At 39.4% G+C, this 20,190-nt stretch overlaps 1 protein-coding gene across 4 annotated transcripts in view; it reads right to left on the reverse strand.

The window, feature by feature from the left end:
• The window catches only part of DYNC2H1 (dynein cytoplasmic 2 heavy chain 1), a 358,559-nt gene extending 356,601 nt beyond the window's left edge, over nt 1-1,958 (reverse strand). For all 4 annotated transcript variants that reach the window (XM_068554132.1, XM_068554131.1, XM_068554130.1 and 1 more), the window contains exon 1: nt 1,613-1,958. In XM_068554132.1, coding sequence (XP_068410233.1) covers nt 1,613-1,807 — 195 coding nt within the window. In that variant the 5' untranslated portion in view covers nt 1,808-1,958. The remainder of the gene's footprint in view (nt 1-1,612) is intronic.
• Between the last annotated feature and the right edge of the window lie 18,232 nt (nt 1,959-20,190).

The raw sequence follows: 20,190 nt of genomic DNA on the forward strand, positions 1-20,190 counted from the left end.
ATACACCTGTGTGCATGTGTTTAGCCTACTTTTGTCCATTTGAATGTTACTCCTTGGAGATAAACCCTGACATGTTCATGACTTTATCCCCAGCACCCAGGACAATGCCAGACCCATAGTAAGTACTCAGTAATTGTTAATTTCTTCAATCATGCTGACTCTTAGATATCTAAAGTACAACTTAAGATATAACAAAACATTTTCAAATATGACTAAAAATCTGTAGTGTGATGTATGACTAAAGATAAAGTACACTGTTGGGCTCTACTAGCTTAATTAAAAGTTATAGTTTCCATTTTCTTTTTTTGTTTGTTTTGTTTTGTTTTGTTTTTTGGCCACGCAGCTTGTGAGATCTTAATTTCCCATTACACTCTATCTAAACTTTCGGTGGTATTTACAGCCATGTGCCCTGATTTTATAACTTGTTGAGTATATGTCATCCTAGGCCACTGGAGTGAAGCTCTAGAAGAGAGACACAGGGGGTCCTGTTCTGAATTACACTAACCTATTAGAGAAGTGGAGTAGTTAACGCTTAGGGTGTAACCTTTGTGCCTTACTTTCCTCAGCCACAAAATGGAAATAAAAACAGTTTCTATCTTATAGTGTTGTTGTGACTATTAAATAAGCCAAAACACACAAAGTACTTAGAACAGTACCTGACAGAGTGTAAAGGGAAAATAAACATTAGCTATGATTATCTATGCTTTTTACATCTTTGTAAACTCACCAAACCTAGCAAAGTGCCTTGCATATATTGAGTTCAAAATACGTCGATTGAATAGAATTGAGTCAAATCCAAGACTAAAAATTCATAATAGGGTGAATGATACAATCATTCTACAAAAATGCATTCAGTGCTCGCTGTGTGCCAAATACTCTGTTAGACCTAGGGACACCAGTGAACACAAGAGGAAAAGGTTTAATATATGACTATCACTTGTTAATTTTCCTCCATTTACTGAGCAGGGGCTCAGTGTGAGGCAGGGGTAATGTGTGAGGCAATTTTTTTTCTGTGTATTACTCTGAGTGTGTGTGTGTGTGTGTGTGTGTATCTCCTGGTTGCAAATGCAACCATTTCTTAAACAAGCCTGCCAGTGGAGGCAGCAGTAAATAATAATGAATAAATCAATACATCATATGTGGAACAACAAAAAGAATTTAAACTTTCTGCCTTATCATTTCTTAAAAGATTTGAATTCCTAACTATTCTTTCCCTAGAGTAAATTTAAACTCGTATATAATCCAAAAAAGATACACTAGAATTTGCCTCAAAGAACCTCAAAAGGGAGGAGAAAGAAAAAATGTTTAAATAAATAAGGTAAATATTTTATTTTTAGTTATAACCTATCTGTAGTATTAAAAAAAAAAAAAAAAACTAGAAAGACTAGAATTGTTCTCTTCAGGTGCATGGACAGGGAAACTCCTTTGGTCAGGTGGTATGCAAGCTTGGACACTACACGCTGAAGCACGAGGCCAGCGCAGCTCATCAAGCGGGGACAGCATTGGGCCCTCCAGGATGATCCAACCAGGAAGGCAGAAAGGGACCCGACATCCTTCTGGCTGAGCCCGGGGACGTAAAGGGAGGTCGGGGCAGGGGTGCAGGGAAGCATACCACATTGGAAAAGGAAATTCCGACGTCGGATCGCTGCACTCTGAGGAGCATCTGGTTCCCGTCGTCCAAGAAGTTGTTGATTTCAGGACTGTTGTACAGCAGCGGCTGGTCCCAGGATTCCGACACCAGTCCAAAGTAATTCTGAGTAGTAGTGAAGATGAAAAGCTTCCGAACGTCCCCGGTTCCGCCCGCCATGATTCTAGAGAAGGGGAAAGGTGGGGGAGGGCGGCAAAGAGGGAAGGAGGAAAAAAAAACATTCGGGACAGAAGTAAAGGGAAGATGAGAACTAGGCTCAAATCCGGAGCTCGCCTGCGGGCCTGCGGAGCTCCGCGGTTGCCACGGGCAGTCGCTATGGCGACGGAGCACTACGGCGGCGCGCGGTGGGCGTTACCATCTCGGGCACGCGCACGCAAAGCTCTCAGAGAGGATCGATCATCTAGGAGCTCCTTAGCTGCTCGCCGCGGTCGTCGATTGCAAAGGATTCAGGCAAGTTTGTGTTAGGTCGCAAAATCTGCCTTTAATGCTTTCTACTGACTTCTTATAACGCATAATTAGAAGACATACCTCTAGTCTTCAAGTGCAGCAGTATGACAAGGATTTAGGATGGCTGGGGTTCTAGTGCTCCCTCTTCCCCTTCACTCGTTAGCAAACCACCCTGTCAACGTCAAGTTCCACATCTGTAAAATGGGGAAATACTATCTGGGTTGTAATGAGGACTTTAAGAGATTACTATTTAAACACCGCTTTTTAAAGAGACTGATAAAGAATACGAGTTCAATACAATGTTAATTTACTTTCTCCATCTTACTCTGCTCGTTTCTGTTAGTTAATTTCCCACCATTATTTTAATTTTGTTATCCTATTATTTCAGAAAAATGTAACCACCAATTTTTCATCACAATCGTTATCAGAACACACAGCCATATTGTAAAATAACCAAAACGGGCAATGATACTTGTTAATTTGTTTTATAACAAGCATAACCGAATGCTGAAGAAATACAGACCTGAAAGCAGGCTTCATCATTTTCTACCCCATGGCATCACTACAAACTACTAAATTTATGATCATTTATCCCAATATTCATCAAAGACTCTCCGAATTCAATAATTATCTTCTAAAAATATTTACCGCATGCTGCTATATGCCAAGTAGTGAACTAGGCCCTGGAGACCATAGTCTCTGCCCTCATAATCAGTCATCATCTCAGCCCTGATTTGAGCCATTATCCTAGGGAAAATAAACACATACCAATTTTTTTATTTGCACTCAGTAATCACAACTATATTCTTTTAGAATTAGAAAGAGGGTCTTTTTATCTGCTGAGCATCTTGATTAAGTTTGAGGAATGGAGACTAAAGAAAGCTGAAGTGCTTTAAATTATAAAGGGAAATGAATTCACATTCTTACGAAATAATCCAAAAGGTGGGAGAGGAGTCAGTGAGGTAGAATACTGGCAACTGGATGGGAAAAAATCCAAATAGGAACCCAGGGTGACTGGGTAGCCAAAAAGGATTTTGAAAGCAAAAATGGCTAATATGGATACAGAAATTCTTGCTCTGCAATGGGCATTATGATCCTTACCAGGGTCTTAAGGGAAGTCTCCATTATTCACAAATGCTTAGTCTGGGTGAGTTATTTTGGTGGAGATGTATGAAATGGCTGAATTAAGCATCTATGGCAATATGAATAAAAGTGAATAAAAAGGCAACACATGTAGGGAGATGAGTCTAGAAAGCAGTTGAAATCATGAGAATCTCATCCTCCCAGGAATTTTTAGAAATCTTGGATGGGCTTTGGACTTCCACAAGATATGAAATTTGAGTGTTTCAATCAATTTTAACCCAGATTTCAAAAAACATTTTAACATAGATGTCCGGTTGACATGTAAACCCCATGGGGGTAGGGATTTTGTGTATCTTGTTCACTGCTGTATACCCAGAGTTAGGCCTAGAGTCGAAAACAAGACAGATAAAGTCCCTGTACTCATGAAGCTTCAATAAAGAAGAAAGAATCTCAGAGCTGGTAAGTTATAGAACGAAGATTCATACCCAAATCCAATTCTCAGTCCATCTCTAGACACTATTTCACAGTGGTAGGCAGCAGGCTAGCCACTAACATCATATCTCCCCTTTCACAGCTAAGAAGTGTTTACCATCCAGGTGTGGACATTAACTAATTCTCACCAATGAAATGTGAGCAGAAGTAGTGTGTGCCATTTCCAAGGCAAGGTTTTAAAGAAGTATACTTTTACCCTTTGCCAGCTGGATGCAGCTAACAAAGCAACAAGAGATGGCAGAACCATGAAAGAGTCTGAACCAGGGCTTCTGAATCACAGTGTGGCGTAAAGCCAGCAATTGTTAAGCAAGAAATAACCTTTATTGTGTTTGAACCATTTTATATTATACATGTGTGGGTCTATTTTTTAATAGCAATTTAGGCCACACTAACCAATGAGTAATTGATATCAGCAGTAGGGTGCTGTTTAAAAAAAATTAATGTGTAGCATTTGTTTAGAAATTGGTTAGCAGGTGGCATGCAAACAGATAATGTGAGCCAGAAGACAGGGCACAAAACCTTTCTGAATGAAGGATTCCTAACTTTTTTCGATATTTACATTTATCAAACGTCTTGGTGTCAGGACTTATTTATACTTTAAAAAAGTATTGAAGCCTCCAGAAAATTTTTGTTTCTGTACATTATTTCTATCAACATTTACTATAATAGTCATTCAAAGTGAGACAAATTTTAAAATATTCATTTATTCATCCATTTAAAAATAATAAGCCCATGACTTGTTAACATAAATAACATATTTTATGAAAATAATTATAATTCCCAAAACAAAAATAAATTTGGTCAGGAGAGTGGTATTGTTTTACATTTCTGCAAATCTCTTTAATATATTCCTTAGTGGGAGATCCTCTGTCTACTGCATTCCATCTCTTGCAATATGTTGTTTTGGTTGAAGTATATGGAGAAAACACAGATAATGTAGTTGGAAAACAGAAAGAACTTTATAATCTTTTCAGATAACTGTAAATATTCTTCTTTGTTACTAAACCAAAACTCCACAAATGGTAGTTTCTTAAAGGACAGTTGCGATTTGGAATCTGGAACCATATCAATCAACATTTCATACTCAGCTACATTAAAATCCATTGGTCACTTGCACTCTGAATGGATATTTTACCCATGCATAATTTTGTAACATCATGCATTGATCATTTGGAAAATATTTGAGCTATGCAGATCTTCTAAATGTTGATACATTTCACTATACAATATTAAAAAATCACATTCATTAGTAAACCACTGATATCATAAGAAAAAGTCTTTATGTATGGAGAGGTTGTCAAGCTTACAGTAGAGAGTTTAAGTTTTCCAAAATTCTAATTTTTGCATGAAAGCCTGAATTTCATCATTGGCAACAAATACTGTCAGTTTTTTCCTTGAAATGATAGGCTTATTTCATTCATTTTTGAGGAAAAAAAAAATGTCTGCCAAATACCCAAATCTTAATAATCATAGTTTGTCATTCTTTCAAGTAAAAATTGTCTTCAGTGATAAAAGCTGCTAGTTTTGATCACAATTCAAACAGTCACACAAGTTCTTTTTTTTAAGGCAAACTGTACTTCAGTATGCAGCAGAAGTGCTTTATGGTGTTTCATCAGTCAGAATATTAAAATGACTTGTACTCAAGTTTTGAGATCTGATAAACTTATTTACTCTATCATTGAGCACATTCGTAAGTGAAACTGGAATCTTTTCCTGTGAGCACATGGAAGTGAAGAATGGATGACTACTAATACATTTTGGTGCCTTGATTTGTGCCAAGGTGTCAGCAGCTTAGCCACTATATTAGTTTTCCATTGCCGCATCACAAATTGCTACAAACTTAGTGGCCTAAAACACTACCCATTTATTAGCTTGAAGTCCTGTCCATTAGTAGTCTGGGAACTGCATCTCTGGTCCTCTGCTAAGGGTATCACAAGGCTTAATTCAACATGTTGGCCAGGCTGAGTTCTCATCTGGAGCTTAGGGTCCTCTTTCAAGCTCATATAGCTGAGACAGAACTAAATTCCTTGCAGTTGCAAGACCTAGGTCCTCATTTCTTTGCTGGCTATAAGCTGGAGGCACCTTCAGCAACTAGAGGCCACTGCATTCTTTACCTCCATCTTCAAAGCCAACAATGGAGAACTTTCTTACACATCAAATCTCTCCTGTGCTTCAAATCTCTTATAACACGAAGGGCCCCATTCCTTTTAAGGTTTTACCCAATTAGATCAAGCCCAGTGAATAATCTCCTTTATTAACTCAAAGTTAACTGAGTAGTAAACTAAAGCATGGAAGTGGTAGCCCACCATATTCACAGGATTTGCCCACGTTCAAGATTAGAAGGTTATACAAGGTGTGCCCACCAGAGAGTGAAACCTTGGGGCTGTTTTAGAATTCTGCCCACCATTACTTTTACACCATCAAATGTCAAGCACAGTGAAAGAGGCACAAAATGTCTTACTATTATTGTGGAAATAGTTTGACCTCACAGACCCCTAAAAATAACTCAAGTTTCCCCAGGGTACCACTGTTCTAGATGATCTCTAAGTTATCTGTATCTATTTTATGAAAGTGAATAGAGGAAAAAAACTTTCTGTTTTATCCATTACGTTTGACAAATATTGGGCAAATTATATTAAAAACATAATGATGGTTAAAAAATATTGCCCCACTTATTAAATATACTCTTTATACTCTTATTCAATTTAAAGAAAAAATACCATAGGATTGTTATAATATCATTTCTCATATTAAAAAATAGTCATCTAATTACTATCCTTGGATACTGTTGGGGGAGCTATACATGAAAGAATGTAATTTCAGAACCTCTTCTTCAGACTTAGAGAAGCTGAAACTTACTCTAGGGCATAGTATTTACAGATTTCAATCACCAGTACAATGAAATATATATTCTAACATGGCATTTAATGTGCAACTCAAATACTTAAATATATTTACTTCTATACATTTTTATGTGTCCCTGTGGAATAATAAGGATTCTATTTCTCCAAATTCTGTTCCTAAGTCAGAAAATAGTCATTAACCATTACACCTGACTCTAATAGGGACCCAATACTTCCTGTAGTCAATTGTACTGAAAATATAGGGGGAGAGGAAGGAGCCATGTAAATAAAGGGGTTAGTGTTTATCAGTCCATACATATAAATGAAGATGATTCTTGCATTTGCACTTCTGTCTACCTCCATTCCCCAGACTAATCCTGGACATGGTTGAGGAGGTGGGGGAATGGGCCAGAAATGTGGTAATGTGGGGATGATTTTCCTCAATCTCCACTAACAAAGAGAATCAGAAACAGACACTGGTGGAGAACAAAATCAAAGCGTGGAGTTCCTTGCAGACAATACTCTTGGGTTTCACTATAAGTAAATACAGACACTATGATTAAATAAATATTTTGAGTCTTCTGTCAGATGTTAAATACTATTTATTTGAATGCGGGTGCTTCATTACATATTAAAATTTAAATATCAAAGTTAATTGTAAACTTTTTGGTAAAAATTGTTTCTACTTCTTGAGCTTTGTTTTAAATTACCTTATATAAGAGTTCTCTTGAATAGTCACAATTGTTTTAATTGAAAATATATCTTATTGGTATTGAGGGAAAATAAACCTTGTGGCTCTTAAAGTTTATGCACATCAATTCCATTTACATTTTGTTGGCCAACTAAGCCACATAGTAACATCTAACTGCAAGTAGGCAGGAAAGTGCTATTGTACCTTGTGCACAGAAAGAAAGAGAGCTATAAAATATCTGAGAACAGTTCTAATGACTACTATACCTTCTAACATATTTCAAATTAAGGAAAAAAATGTTGCTTGGACTAAGCAAGATAAACTATGCACTTTCTTTTTCCTCTGCCATAGTAACCAATAATGTTCTAGATAGTGACATTTGATAGATATGTCAAATCTAGATAGATTTGTTCTAATGACAAAGAACAGGGTCCCCAGCTGACCCTTGACCAACTTGTAGTGTGAGCAACAAACAAATTTGGTTGTCTTAAACAACTGAACAATTGACTTCTTTGTTTCTCTGCCCTAATCTAGCCCATCCAGACTGCTGCAGATAAGATATGCACTCACCCACCCCACTGTCTCACACCCAGACCATTTCACTAATTTACATAGCCTACTTGCCCCTGTAGGCATGTGAGTTTGTAAAGCTGTTTTACAGTATGCTGTCTTAATAAAGTCTGTTGCACCTATAACTAATTACATGATAATCATTTGTCTAATAAATATAGTGCTTTTAATTTTGCCTTTCAGTGTAATGAAGTATGCTAGTGAACCTACTGTTTTAAGGTTCTTAGTATAAAAAACTTTCATAACGTATTACTATAATAGGTAATCTTTTCCTCTATAATTGTTGTAGGAAGGAGGACCCCTTCCAGGGCCCAAGAGTGGACTTTTGTCTAACACTCGGAAATGAATTGTCCAAGGAGACACATGTACTGACAAAGCAAAAGACTTTATTGGGAAGGGGCACCCGGGTGGAGAGCAGTAGGGTAAGGGAACCCAGGAGAGCTGCTCTGCCACGTGGCTTGCAGTCTCAGGTTTTATGGTAATGGGTTTTGCTCTCCAGGTTGTCTTTGGCCAGTCATCTTGCTTGTTGCCCATACTTGGACTGAATCAGGGTCTATCCTGGTGGTGTGCAGATCTCTCAGGCAAGATGGTTTCCAGTGTGAAGGTTTCTAGGAGGTTGACAGGATGTTTGGGTTGGCATGTCCTCCCTCCTCCTTTTGTGCCTCCCGAATTCTCCTGGTTAGTTTTTAGTGGCAGCACTGAATTCTTTATTGGAACCTCCTGTTATGAGACAGTTCAGGCAAGTTATTCTTTTAGATGCTTTGATGCTGCTTTCTTTACCGTGTGCACGATCTAGCTTAAAAGAAAAGTCTTTCTTAGATTTGCAACTGAATACCCTTTAATATTGTTTTAAAAAATACATAACCACTAATGTACAGTGCTGAAGAGAAAGCTTTATACCATGGTAACTTTTTTTTATTAGAATTTTTTTAAGTGGAGTATAATTGCTTTCCAATGTTGTGTTAGTTTCTGCTGTACAACGAAGTGAATCAGCTATATGTATACATATATGCCCTCCCTCTTGTACCTCCCTTCCACCCCACCCCCATCCCACCCATCTAAGTCATCACAGAGCACCGACCTGAGATCCGTGTGCTATACAGTAGGTTCCCATTAGCTATCTATTTGGTAGTGTATTTATGTCAACCCTAATCTCCCAGTTTATCCCACTGTGCACTTCCCCCTCTGTGTCCACCCATCCATTCTCTATGCCTGCGTCTCTATCCCTGCCCTGCAAATAGGTTCATCTGTACCATTTTTCTAGATTCCATATATGTGCGTTAATGTACGATATTTGTTTTTCTCTTTCTGACTTACTTCACTCTGTATGACAGACTCTAACTCCATCCACCTCACTACAAATAACTCAATTTCGTTTCTTTTTATGGCTGAGTAATATTCCATTGCATATATGTACCACATCTTCTTTATCCATTCTTCTGTCAGTGGACATTTAGGTTGCTTCCCTGTCCTGGCTATTGTAAATAGTGTTGCAATGAACATTGGGGTACATGTGTCTTTTTGAATTATGGTTTTCTTATGGTATATGCCCAGTAGTGGGATTGCTGGGTCATATGGTAGTTCTATTTTTAGTTTTTTAATGAATCCCCATACTGTTCTCCACAGTGGCTGTATCAATTTACATTCCCACCAACAGTGCAAGAGGGTTCCATTGGCTCCACACCCTCTCCGGCATTTATAGTTTGTAGATTTTTTATGTTGGCCATTCTGACTGGGGTGAGGTGATACTTCATTGTAGTTTTGATTTGCATTTCTCTAATAATTAGTAATGTTGAGCATCTTCTCATGTGCCTCTTGGCCATCTGTATGTCTTCTTTGGAAAACTGTCTATTTAGGCCTTAGGCCAATTTTTCAATTGGGCTTTTTGGGTATTTTTGTTTTTGTTTTTTGTTTTTTTGTTGTTGTTGTGTTCATATTGAGCTGCCTGAGCTGTTTCTGTATTTTGGAAATTAATCCTTTGTCAGTTGCTTCGTTTGCAAATATTTTCTCCCATTCTGAGGGTTGCCTTTTCGTCTTTTTTACAGTTTCCTATGCTGTGCAAGAGCTTTTAAGTTTCATTAAGTCCCATTTGTTTATTTTTGTTTTTATTTCCATTTCTCTAGGAAGTGGGTCAAAAAAGATCTTGCTGCAATTTATGTCAAAGAGTGTTTTTCCTACGTTTTCCTCCAAGAATTTTATAGTTTACAGTCTTACACTTAGGTCTTTAATCCATTTTGAGTTTATTTTTGTGTATAGTGTTAGGAAGTGTTCTAATTTCATTCTTTTACATGTAGCTGTCCAGTTTTCCCAGCACCACTTACTGAAGCGACTATCTTTTCTCCATTGTATATTCTTGACTCCTTCGTCGTAGACTTGTCATCTAATCTTTGTTATAGATTAGGTGACCATAGGTGCGTGGGTTTATCTCAGGTCTTTCTATCCTGTACCACTGATCTATATTTCTGTTTTTGTGCCAGTACCATACTGTCTTGAATACTGTAGCTTTGTAGGTATAGCCCAAAGTCAAGGAGCTTGATTCCTCCAGCTCTGTTTTTCTTTCTCAGGATTGTGTTTCCATCCAAATTGTAAAAATTTTTGTTCTAATTCTGTGAAAAATGCCATTGGTAATTTGATAGGGATTGCATTGAATCTGTAGAGTGCTTTGAGTTGTGTAGTCTTTTTCACAATATTGATTCTTCCAATCCAAGAAAATGGTATATCTCTCCATCTGATTGTGTCATCTTTGATTTCTTTCATCAGTGTCTTATAGTGTACTGACTATAGGTCTTTTACCTCCTTAGGTAGGTTTATTCCTAGGTATTTTATTCTTTTTGTTGCAAAGGTAAATGGGAGTGTTTCCTTAATTTCTCTTTCTGATTTTTTGTTGTTAGTGTATAGGAATGCAAGAGATTTCTGTGCATTAATTTTGTATCTTGCAACTTTACCAAATTCATTGATTAGCTCTAGTAGTTTTCTGGTGGCATCTTTAGGATTTTCTATGTATAGTATCATATCATCTGCAAACAGTGACAGTTTCACTTCTTTTCCAATTTGGATTCATTTTATTTCTTTTTCTTCTCTGATTGCCATGGCTAGGACTTCTAAAACTATGTTGAATAATAGTGGCGAGGGTGGACATCCTTGTCTTATTCCTGATCTTAGAGGAAATGCTTTCAATTTTTCACCATTGAGAATGATGTTTGCAGTGGGTTTGTCATATATGGCCTTTATTATGTTGAGGTAGGTTCCCTCTATGCCCACTTTCTGGAGAGTTTTTATCATAAATGGGTATTGAATTTTGTCAAAAGCTTTTTCTGCATCTATTGAGATGATCATGTGGTTTTTATTCTTTAATTTGTTAATATGGTGTATCACATTGATTGATTTGCATATATTGAAGAATCCTTGCATCCATGGTATAAATCCCACTTGATCAGGGTGTATGATCATTTTAATGTGTTGTTGGATTCAGTTTCCTAGTATTTTGTTGAGGATTTTTGAGTCTGTGTTCATCAGTGATATTGGTCTGTAATTTTCATTCTTGTAATATCTTTGTCTGGTTTAGTATCAGGGTGATGGTGGCCTCGTAGAATGAGCTTAGGAGTGTTCCTTCCTTTGCAATTTTTTGGAAGAGTTTCGGAAAGGTAGGTATTAGCTCTTCTCTAAATGTCTGATAGAATTCACCTGTGAAGCCATCTGGTCCTGGACTTCTGTTCGTTGGGAGTTTTTAAATCACAGTTTCAATCTCATTACTTGTGATTGGTCTGTTCATACTTTCTATTTCTTCCTGGTTCAGTCTTGGAAGGTTGTACCTCTCTAAGGATTTGTCCATTACTTCCAGGTTGTCCATTTTATTGGCATATAGCTGCTTATAGTAGTCTCTTATGATCCTTTATATTTCTGTGGTGTCAGTTGTAATTTCTCCTTTTTCATTTCTAATTTTATTAATTTTAATCCTCTCCCTTTTCTTCCTGATGAGTCTGACCAAAGGTTTATCAATTTTGTTTATCTTCTCAAAGAACCAATTTTTAGTTTTATTGATCTTTGCTATTGTTTTCTTTTTCTATTTCATTTTTTTCTGCTCTGATCTTTATGATTTCTTTCCTTCTACTAACTTCGGGGGGTTTTTTGTTCTTCTTTCTCTAGTTGCTTTAGGTGTAAAGTTTGATTGTTTATTTGAGATTTTTCTGGTTTCTTGAGGTGAGATTGAATTGCTATAAACTTCCCTCTTAGAACTGCTTTTGCTGCCTCCATGGTTTGGGTTGTTGTGTTTTCATCGTCATTTGTTTCTATGTATTTTTTTGATTTCCTCTGATTTCTTCAGTGATCTCTTCGTTATTTAATGGTGAATGTTTAGCCTCTATGTGTCTGTGTTTTTTACAGGTTTTTTCCTGTAATTGATTTCTAATCTCATAACACTGTGGTCAGAAAAGAAGCTTGACACGATTTCAATTTTCTTAAATTACCAAGGTTTGATTTGTGACCCGAGATGTGCTCTATCCTGGAGAATGACCCATGAGCACTTGAGAAGAAAGTGTATTCTGCCACTTTGGGGTGGAACGTCCTATAAATATCAGTTAAGTCTATCTGGTCTATTTTGCCATTTAAAGCTTGTGTTTCCTTATTTATTTTCTGTCTGGATGTCTGTCCATTGGTGTAAGTGGGGTGTTAAAGTCTCCCACTATTATTTTGTTACCATCAATTTCCCCTTTTATGGCTGTTAGCATTTGCCTTATGTATTGAGGTGCTCATATATTGGATGCATAAATATTTATAATTGCTGTATCTCCTTCTTTGATTGACCCCTTGATCATTATGTAATGTCTGTCCTTCCTTGTCTCTTGTAGTAGTCTTTATTTTAAAGTCTAGTTTATCTGATATGAGTATTGCTACTCCAGCTTTCTTTTGATTTACATTTGCATGGAATATCTTTTTCCATCCCCTCACTTTCAGTCTGTATATGTCCCTAGATCTGAAGTGGGCCTCTTGTAGACAGCATATACACAGGTCTTATTTTTGTGTCCATTCTGCCACTCTGTGTCTTTTGGTTATAGCATTTAATCCATTTACATTCAAGGTAATTATGGATATGTATGTTCCTATTACCATTTTCTTAATTGTTGTAGGATTGTTTTTATGGGTCTTTTTCTTTTCTTGTGTTTCCTGCTTAGATAAGTTCCTTTAGTATCTGTTGTAAAGCTGGTTTGGTGGTGCTAAATTCTCTTGGCTTTTGCTAGTCTGTAAAGCTTTTGATTTCTCTGTCAAATCTGTATGAGATCCTTGCTGGGTAGAGTAATCTTGGTTGTAGGTTTTCTGCTTTCGTCACTTTAAATATATCCTGCCACTCTCTTCTGGCCTGCAGAGTTTCTGCTGAAACATCAGCTGATAAACTTATGCAGAGTCCCTTGTATGTTATTCTTTGCTTTTACCTTGCTGCTCTTAATATTTTTTCTTTGAATTTAATTTTTGTTAGTTTGATTAATACGTGTCTTGACGTGTTTCTTCTTGGGTTTATCCTCTATGGTACTCTCTGCACTTCCTGGGCTTGGGTGGCTGAGATCTTTTCTCAGATTCTTTCTCTTTTTCTTCTTCTGGGACCCCTATAATTCGAATATTGGTGCATTTACTGTTTTTCCAGAGGTCTCTGAGACTGTCCTCATTTCTTTTCATTCTTGTTTCTTTATTCTGCTCCTCAGCAGTTATTTCCACCATTCTATCTTCCAGCTCACTTATTCATTCTTCTGCTTCAGTTATTCTGGTATTGATTTTTTCTAGTGTACTTTTCATTTCAGTTATTGTGTTGTTCATCACTGTTTGTTCTTTAGTTCTTCTAAGCCCTTGTTACACATTTCTTGTATTTTCTCAATCCATGCCTCCATTCTATTTCCAAGATTTTGGATCATCTTTACTATCATTACCCTGAATTCTTTTTCAGGTAGTTGCCTATTTCCTCTTCATTTATTTGATCTTATAGGTTTTTACCTTACTCTTTCATGTGTAAAATATTTTTTTGTCATCTCTTTTTTTTTTGATGGGTGGGGCTGTGTTCCTGTCTTGCTGATTGTTTGGCCCAAGGCATCTAGCACTGGAGTTTGCAGGCAGTTGGGTGGAGCCAGGTCTTGGTGCTGAGATGAGGACCTCCAGGAGAGCTCACACCAGTTAATATTCCCTGGGGTCTGAGGTTCTCTGTTAGTCCAGTGATTTGGACTTGGTGCTCCCACCACAGTAGCTCAGGCCTGACCCCCGGCCTGGGAACCAAGGCCCCACAAGCCTCACGGTATGGCAAAAAAAAAAAAAAAAAGGTGACAAACGAAAAGGAGCAGAACAATAATAAAGAATAAAAAATAAAATAAAATTAGAAAAATTAAGAAGTGTTAGAAAAAATGAAAAGAAAAATGAAACAACAACAACAAACAAAGCAGAACCACAACAGCTAAAAAAAAAAAAAAGCTCGGAAAAGTCCTTGGTGGTGGGGGGGTGGGGCAGGGCTCATGTCGGGACTCTCGTGGCCAGAAGAGGCCTTGGTGGGGTGGGGTCCCCAGGGCCCAGGACCCTTGTGTCTGGAAAAGGCCTTTGCAGGGGGCAGGGGGTAGGGGATGGCAGGGCTTGGGCTCAGGACCCTGAGGCTGGAAAAGGCCCTGCCATGGGGTGCAGGATTTAGGCTCAGGATCTGCACAGCAGGAGGGAGCCCTGGAGGGCAGAGGTTCAGGCACGGGACCCTAGCAGGCTCGCAGGGGCCCGAATGGGCAGGGGAGACCCTGGCCGGGTTCCCTCCGATCCCCCAATGTCCTGAAGGTCTCTCCCTGTCCCCGCTGATCCCCTCACTGTGAGTGGGCCCCTCCGAGCGTGGGAGCCCTTCCCCTCCTCCAGCCACCCCTCAGGGGTGCCAGTCCCATCCTGTCTCCACTTTTCCTCCTCCCTCCCTCCATCCCATGACCCCAGGACCCACACAGCCGGAGGGGGCCCCAGAGGGCAAAGGTTCAGGCCCGGGACCCCAGCAGGCTCACTGGGGCCCAAGCTGGCGGGGGAGACACTGGCCACATTCCCCTCCAACTCCCCTACCCGCTGAAGGTCTCTCCCTGTCCCCGCTTATCCCCTCCCTGTGAGTGGTCCCCTCCAAGGGTGTGAACCCCTCCCCTCCCCCTGCTGCCCCTCAGGGGCACTGGTCCCATCCCACCTCCACTTTTCCTCCCCGCCTCCTTCCCCCCCCACACACATCCTACCAGGTCGTGTGGGGATTCTTCCTGTCCCCTTAGGGGTCCAAGGTCCCCCACCAGTGCCTATTAGGTGCCCTAGTTGTGACGAGACACAAACTCCTAGTTCTCCTACTCCGCCATCTTGACTCCGCCCTGTACCATGGTAACTATTAAGAAAAATTGTTCACATAAACTGCTATTTTGAGTCTTTTAGCTTCTATTTCTATTTCCATTTTTATTTACATAGAAAGATTGTTGAATTACATGCAATTAAATCAGAGCTTTCTGCTTCACAGCCTAGCATCTGTTTTGAATAAATTCTATGATAGAATAACACTCTGACATCGCAGCCTGTTGCTCTGAGAATAGAACATCAAATAATTGGCAGCAACAATTTACTCAGCAGGGTAGCTTAGGATAAATTTAAAGAAAAGAGGCCAAGTAATGTAAGCAGAGAGGGTAGGGGGTCCTCAGAGAAAGAGAACCAGGAATGGCTTTCTTGACATAAGAACCCATTTTGGCCTAAGCCATTTTGTGATCTAAGCCTGGTGGCAATGCTTGCCCTTGAACAAGTCTCAGTAATTAATGATCTTAAGGGAAGGAATGCAGAAACTAGGGAGAAACAGTCAAGAAACAATAGAGCAGGACTTCCCTGGTGGCGCAGTGGTTAAGAATCCGCCTGCCAATGCAGGGGACACGGGTTCAAGCCCTGGTCTTGGAAGATCCCACATGCCATGGAGCAACTAAGCCCGTGCGCCACAACTACTGAGCCTGCGCTCTAGAGCCCACGAGCCACAGCTACTGAAGCCCATGTGCCTAGAGGCAGTGCTCCACCACGAGAGAACCCACCACGATGGGAAGCCTGCGCACCGCAACAAAGAGTATCCCCCGCTTGCCACAACTAGAGAAAGCCCACAAGAAGCAATGAAGACCCATTGCAGCCAAAAATAAATAAATAAATAAATTTATTTTTTTTTAAAAAAGACAAAATAGTGCAGCCTTGGGCAGGGTCCTGGTTCCTCAAGTGATACACATAGTAACATATCTTTGAGTTCTGCAGAAACTTAGGCCCCCATCCAGGTGGAGGATGGAATGATGATGTTGACCCTCCTGACTTCAATCAACTAAAACTTGGACTCTGTCAACCTTTGCCCCAATTCTATGCTGAATTCTCCTCTGCTCAAGCCCCCTCATGAATATGCATGTACCCTTAGATTAAAACTTCCCCTTGGGCTTCCCTGGTGGTGCAGTGGTTAAGAATCCATTTGCCAATGCAGGGGACAAGGGTTCAAGCCCTGGTCCGGGAAGATCCCACAGGCCGCGGAGCAACTAAGTCCATGCACCACAACTACTGAGCCTGCGCTCTGGAGCCCGTGAGCCACAACTACTGAGCCCACGTGCCACAACTACTGAAGCTCGTGTGCCTAGAGCACATGCTCTGCAACAAGAGAAGCCACTGCAATAAGAAGACCGTGCACCGCAACGAAGAGTAGCCCCCGCACGCCTCAACTAGAGAAAGACTGCGCAACTACGAAGACCCGGCACAGCCAAAAATAAATAAATAAATAAAATAAATTTATTAAAAAAAAAAAAAATTCCCTGAATTTGCTGTTAGGGGAGACACTGCTTTGGGAAAGATCCCCAGTGTTCTCCTTACTTGCTGCAAGTAATAAATCCTTCCTTCTCTCAATCTTTGGCTTGTTTGTATCTGTTGGCTCGACACCCAGCAGGAGGTGAACCCAGATTTTGGGTAACAGTAACAATTCCCATTTTTCAAGCATTGCCTTGACACCTTTGAGTTATCTAACAAATATAAAATTTGAAATTTTACACCACTAAGAAATATATTCACTGAAACTGAAACAGGAGGGATGGGGGCAGGGCACAACCTTTAAAAGAATGACATAGCCATTGAGGACAGGACAAAAACTGGTAGAACCAACTAGGTACGATATGGTGGAAGATTTGACTTCCAGGAGACGTTGAGCCCCATTGTACGCCCATTGTACGCCCACTGTAATACATTAGCATGCTAAATGACACACCTATAGGTGCCATGACAGAGTTCTGAGGCCAACCATAAAAGGCCAAAAAGTGGCAGGAGGCCCAAATCCTGGAAATCCCTGCCCTTTCTCCAAAATAGGTGAAATAATCCTCCCACTTGTTAACCTATGACATTACCCAGCCCATAAAAACTAACCATCCCATATTTTGGGGCTGCTCTCAAGCTTTTTGAGATGGACTGCACTCTGTCTATGGAATGTGTATCTCTAAATAAATCCACTTCTTACCTATCACTTTGCCTCTCACTGAATTCCTTCTGTGCTGAGACATAAAGAACCTGAGCTTCATTAAGCCCTGAGACCAGGTGTGTGATTTCAACTAAAAGACAATGGGTTCAAGTCCCAATCTGGGTTTTGGCTAGGTTTGAGTCCCAGCCCATGTGTTCAAGTCCCAATCCGAGGTGTGTGGTTTCAGCACCAGTGAAGTTATTCTTATCGTATATCTAGTGTCCTTGTCAGGAATTGAGCTGTGAAGTCAATGAATATATATTTTGGGGACTCCTTTATTAGAGAAAGGAAAGGGATCTAAGATTTCCATGTGATGCACAGTCCTTCCCAACAGGTTCAGATGTGGCTCCACATGGTCCAGCAACCTATAAACCAAAAAAATAAGACATCCAGTCTTCCTGCTGGGGAAATTCTAGGAGTCTGATGGTTGTTTTAAGGCTCAAAGTCTTTTTTAGTCCATGTACCTAGTTTCTTGAACAACACAATTCCCTTAAACTTAGCAGACTTTCTCACATATTTGCTTTTACTTCCATATTCTAAATTCCACTTTCTAGTTCTTTCTTATACATATATAATTCTCGAGAATGATTTATTTCTTTGCTTCCTCATACATATGACCCTCACTCTCAACTTAATTAAGGATGGCTATCTTGAGGCTATCTGCAGCAACAAGTTTGGATGGCAAGGTTAAAAACCTTAATCTGATCTTTGCAAAAAGATTGAGTCACATTTTATTTTAACTGAGAGATATTTTAGTGCCTTTGTCACTTAAATTTTTTCCAGTCTTATCTTTTGTTACTTAGGATCTAGGAGCAGTCAGCTTTTCTCATTCTGAAAGGACCTTGATCTCTAGAATTCCTTAGTACCCTTCTATCTCTCCTAAAAAAAAAACCAAACAGTTCTCATCTGAGCTCCCCTCTTTCACGTAATATCTTGCTAAAGGCAGATAACTGTAACCGACACATTATCACTCTGCCTCCATTTACTTCCCATAGATTTAGAGTCTCACTAGTTCATGGTTAACTTCTACTTCTCATTGGGGACAGTTTGACTAAATATTTTACCAAGGTACAGTAGGGCTGTCCAGCTAACCAGCCTGCTACTCTGCTTCTTTCTCGCCTGCTGCCTACTTATTCTATACAACATATTTTATGTTTCTGCACCCTCCTTCCAAACACCAATGTCTGTGTTCATGTGGTAGTCATTCCTGTCATTTACCAAATATGTCTGGATTTCCATTTTCTTGATACATAGTAGGATTCCATTTCTTTGTTCTTTTTAAAGATAAGCATGACCATTTGACTTGTTTTGATAGAAGTGATATATCACAATGCACAGAAACATTAAAACCAATGTATAATTTACCATAGTTCTTTTCCACTGCTGTGGTGATCATGGAAGCATAAGTCAAGATGAAGTTTTTATCAGCCTAGGTATGATGACTAGAGTCTTCTTGATGGCATACTGTAAACAAGAAATTAATTTTCGGTTGATAAGATATTGAGATTTTGGTGTTATTGTAACATAGCCTAGTCCTGACAAATATAGTCAAGGTATGGCAAATGTTCAATAAACAACCCTGAAATTTCAGTGGCTTAACATAGCAGAATCATATTTCTCCTTCGTTTGACAGTTCAGTGTGGTATTTGGCAGGCAATCTTCCATGTGATGATTGAGGGATCTAGACTACTTCCATTTTGGGGCTCCACTATTCCCTGGGATGATAGAGTCCTCTCCTGAGTGATTTGAATCTGGCTGACTGGCAGGTAAAGAGCAGCCTAAGGCAGGAGATTTTCATGGCAGGGCAGGAAATATAATCTTACTGTGTCTCCAGGATAAGAAAAAATGACTTTCAGTCAACACATAGCACTCCCTGACACAGAAACCTGGAGCTCCACTGAATGAATCTGCAGGTGGCTCAGGCCTTGACTTTCTTTTAAGGTGTGTACAGGGCTGGCTCCATGAGCATATCTGAGAATTCTCTGGTTGTTTAGCCCATAGAGAGAAAATATCTTGAAAAAAATTTTGTGTGCTTTTCTTTTCTGAACATTCTTGTTCATGACCATTTTAATCAGTGTCATTCTTATTGCCTTGAGGAGAATTATGATGGTAAAGTCAGAAATGAAAATCAGTTAACGTTTAATTTTTTTTTAGTTTAAAAATATGCTCTTGAAACCTCATGATAGTAACAAAATAAATAAATAAAATGCAATTGAAAGGCAAAATTTTTGTTTCTTATGAGCCATATTTTCCTTAGAGACAAGAAGGCCCTTGCAAATTAAAAGTTCAGGCCCTGAAAGAAGCAGAGCATAGAGTTTATGCCATAACAATTGGCTAGAGAGGGTTCAAGAGTTGGATAGAGGTCGATCTTGGATGAGGTCTCTGTGAGGCTAGAGATGAGGGAGTAGATCTGTGAGGAACACTTGGAGAGGAGCAGACTCAATGATAAGAAATGCCAACACCGTCATTTTCAGGGCCCAGAGCAGTATGGGTGCGAAGTAAATGTCTGAGACTATTTGCAGATCATTTATTGCCTTTCTAGGAATCACTGCCTCCGCTGACCGGGCTGCACAGCCATGTGAACTAATCTGCTCAGTGCTGAGTAGGGAGGGCCTTCAGTAACTGCCCACATGTCACCTATGGACTTTCCAAAGAAGTGATGCCTAACCAAAGCCGAAGAATTTGCTAAGTCCTAGTCAAACTGCCCTGTGTAGATCACGCTATTTTTGATGGCTGAGAACATTGTTAAGATCCTTGAAACTAAACACAGGTTAACATTCAAAATGGTTGTAGTGATATGGAAGGGAAAGCCCCATTACCAGAATTTGGGTAGAGATGGAAAATAGGTCAATTTACCGCTTTTACATGCCTCCTTCTTTGCAATCCTTCTTTGATTATGTGGACTACCTTAAATAAATATCCTTTCTAG

This window comes from Eschrichtius robustus, chromosome 11 (assembly GCF_028021215.1).
Source record: "Eschrichtius robustus isolate mEscRob2 chromosome 11, mEscRob2.pri, whole genome shotgun sequence".
NCBI lineage: Eukaryota > Metazoa > Chordata > Mammalia > Artiodactyla > Eschrichtiidae > Eschrichtius > Eschrichtius robustus.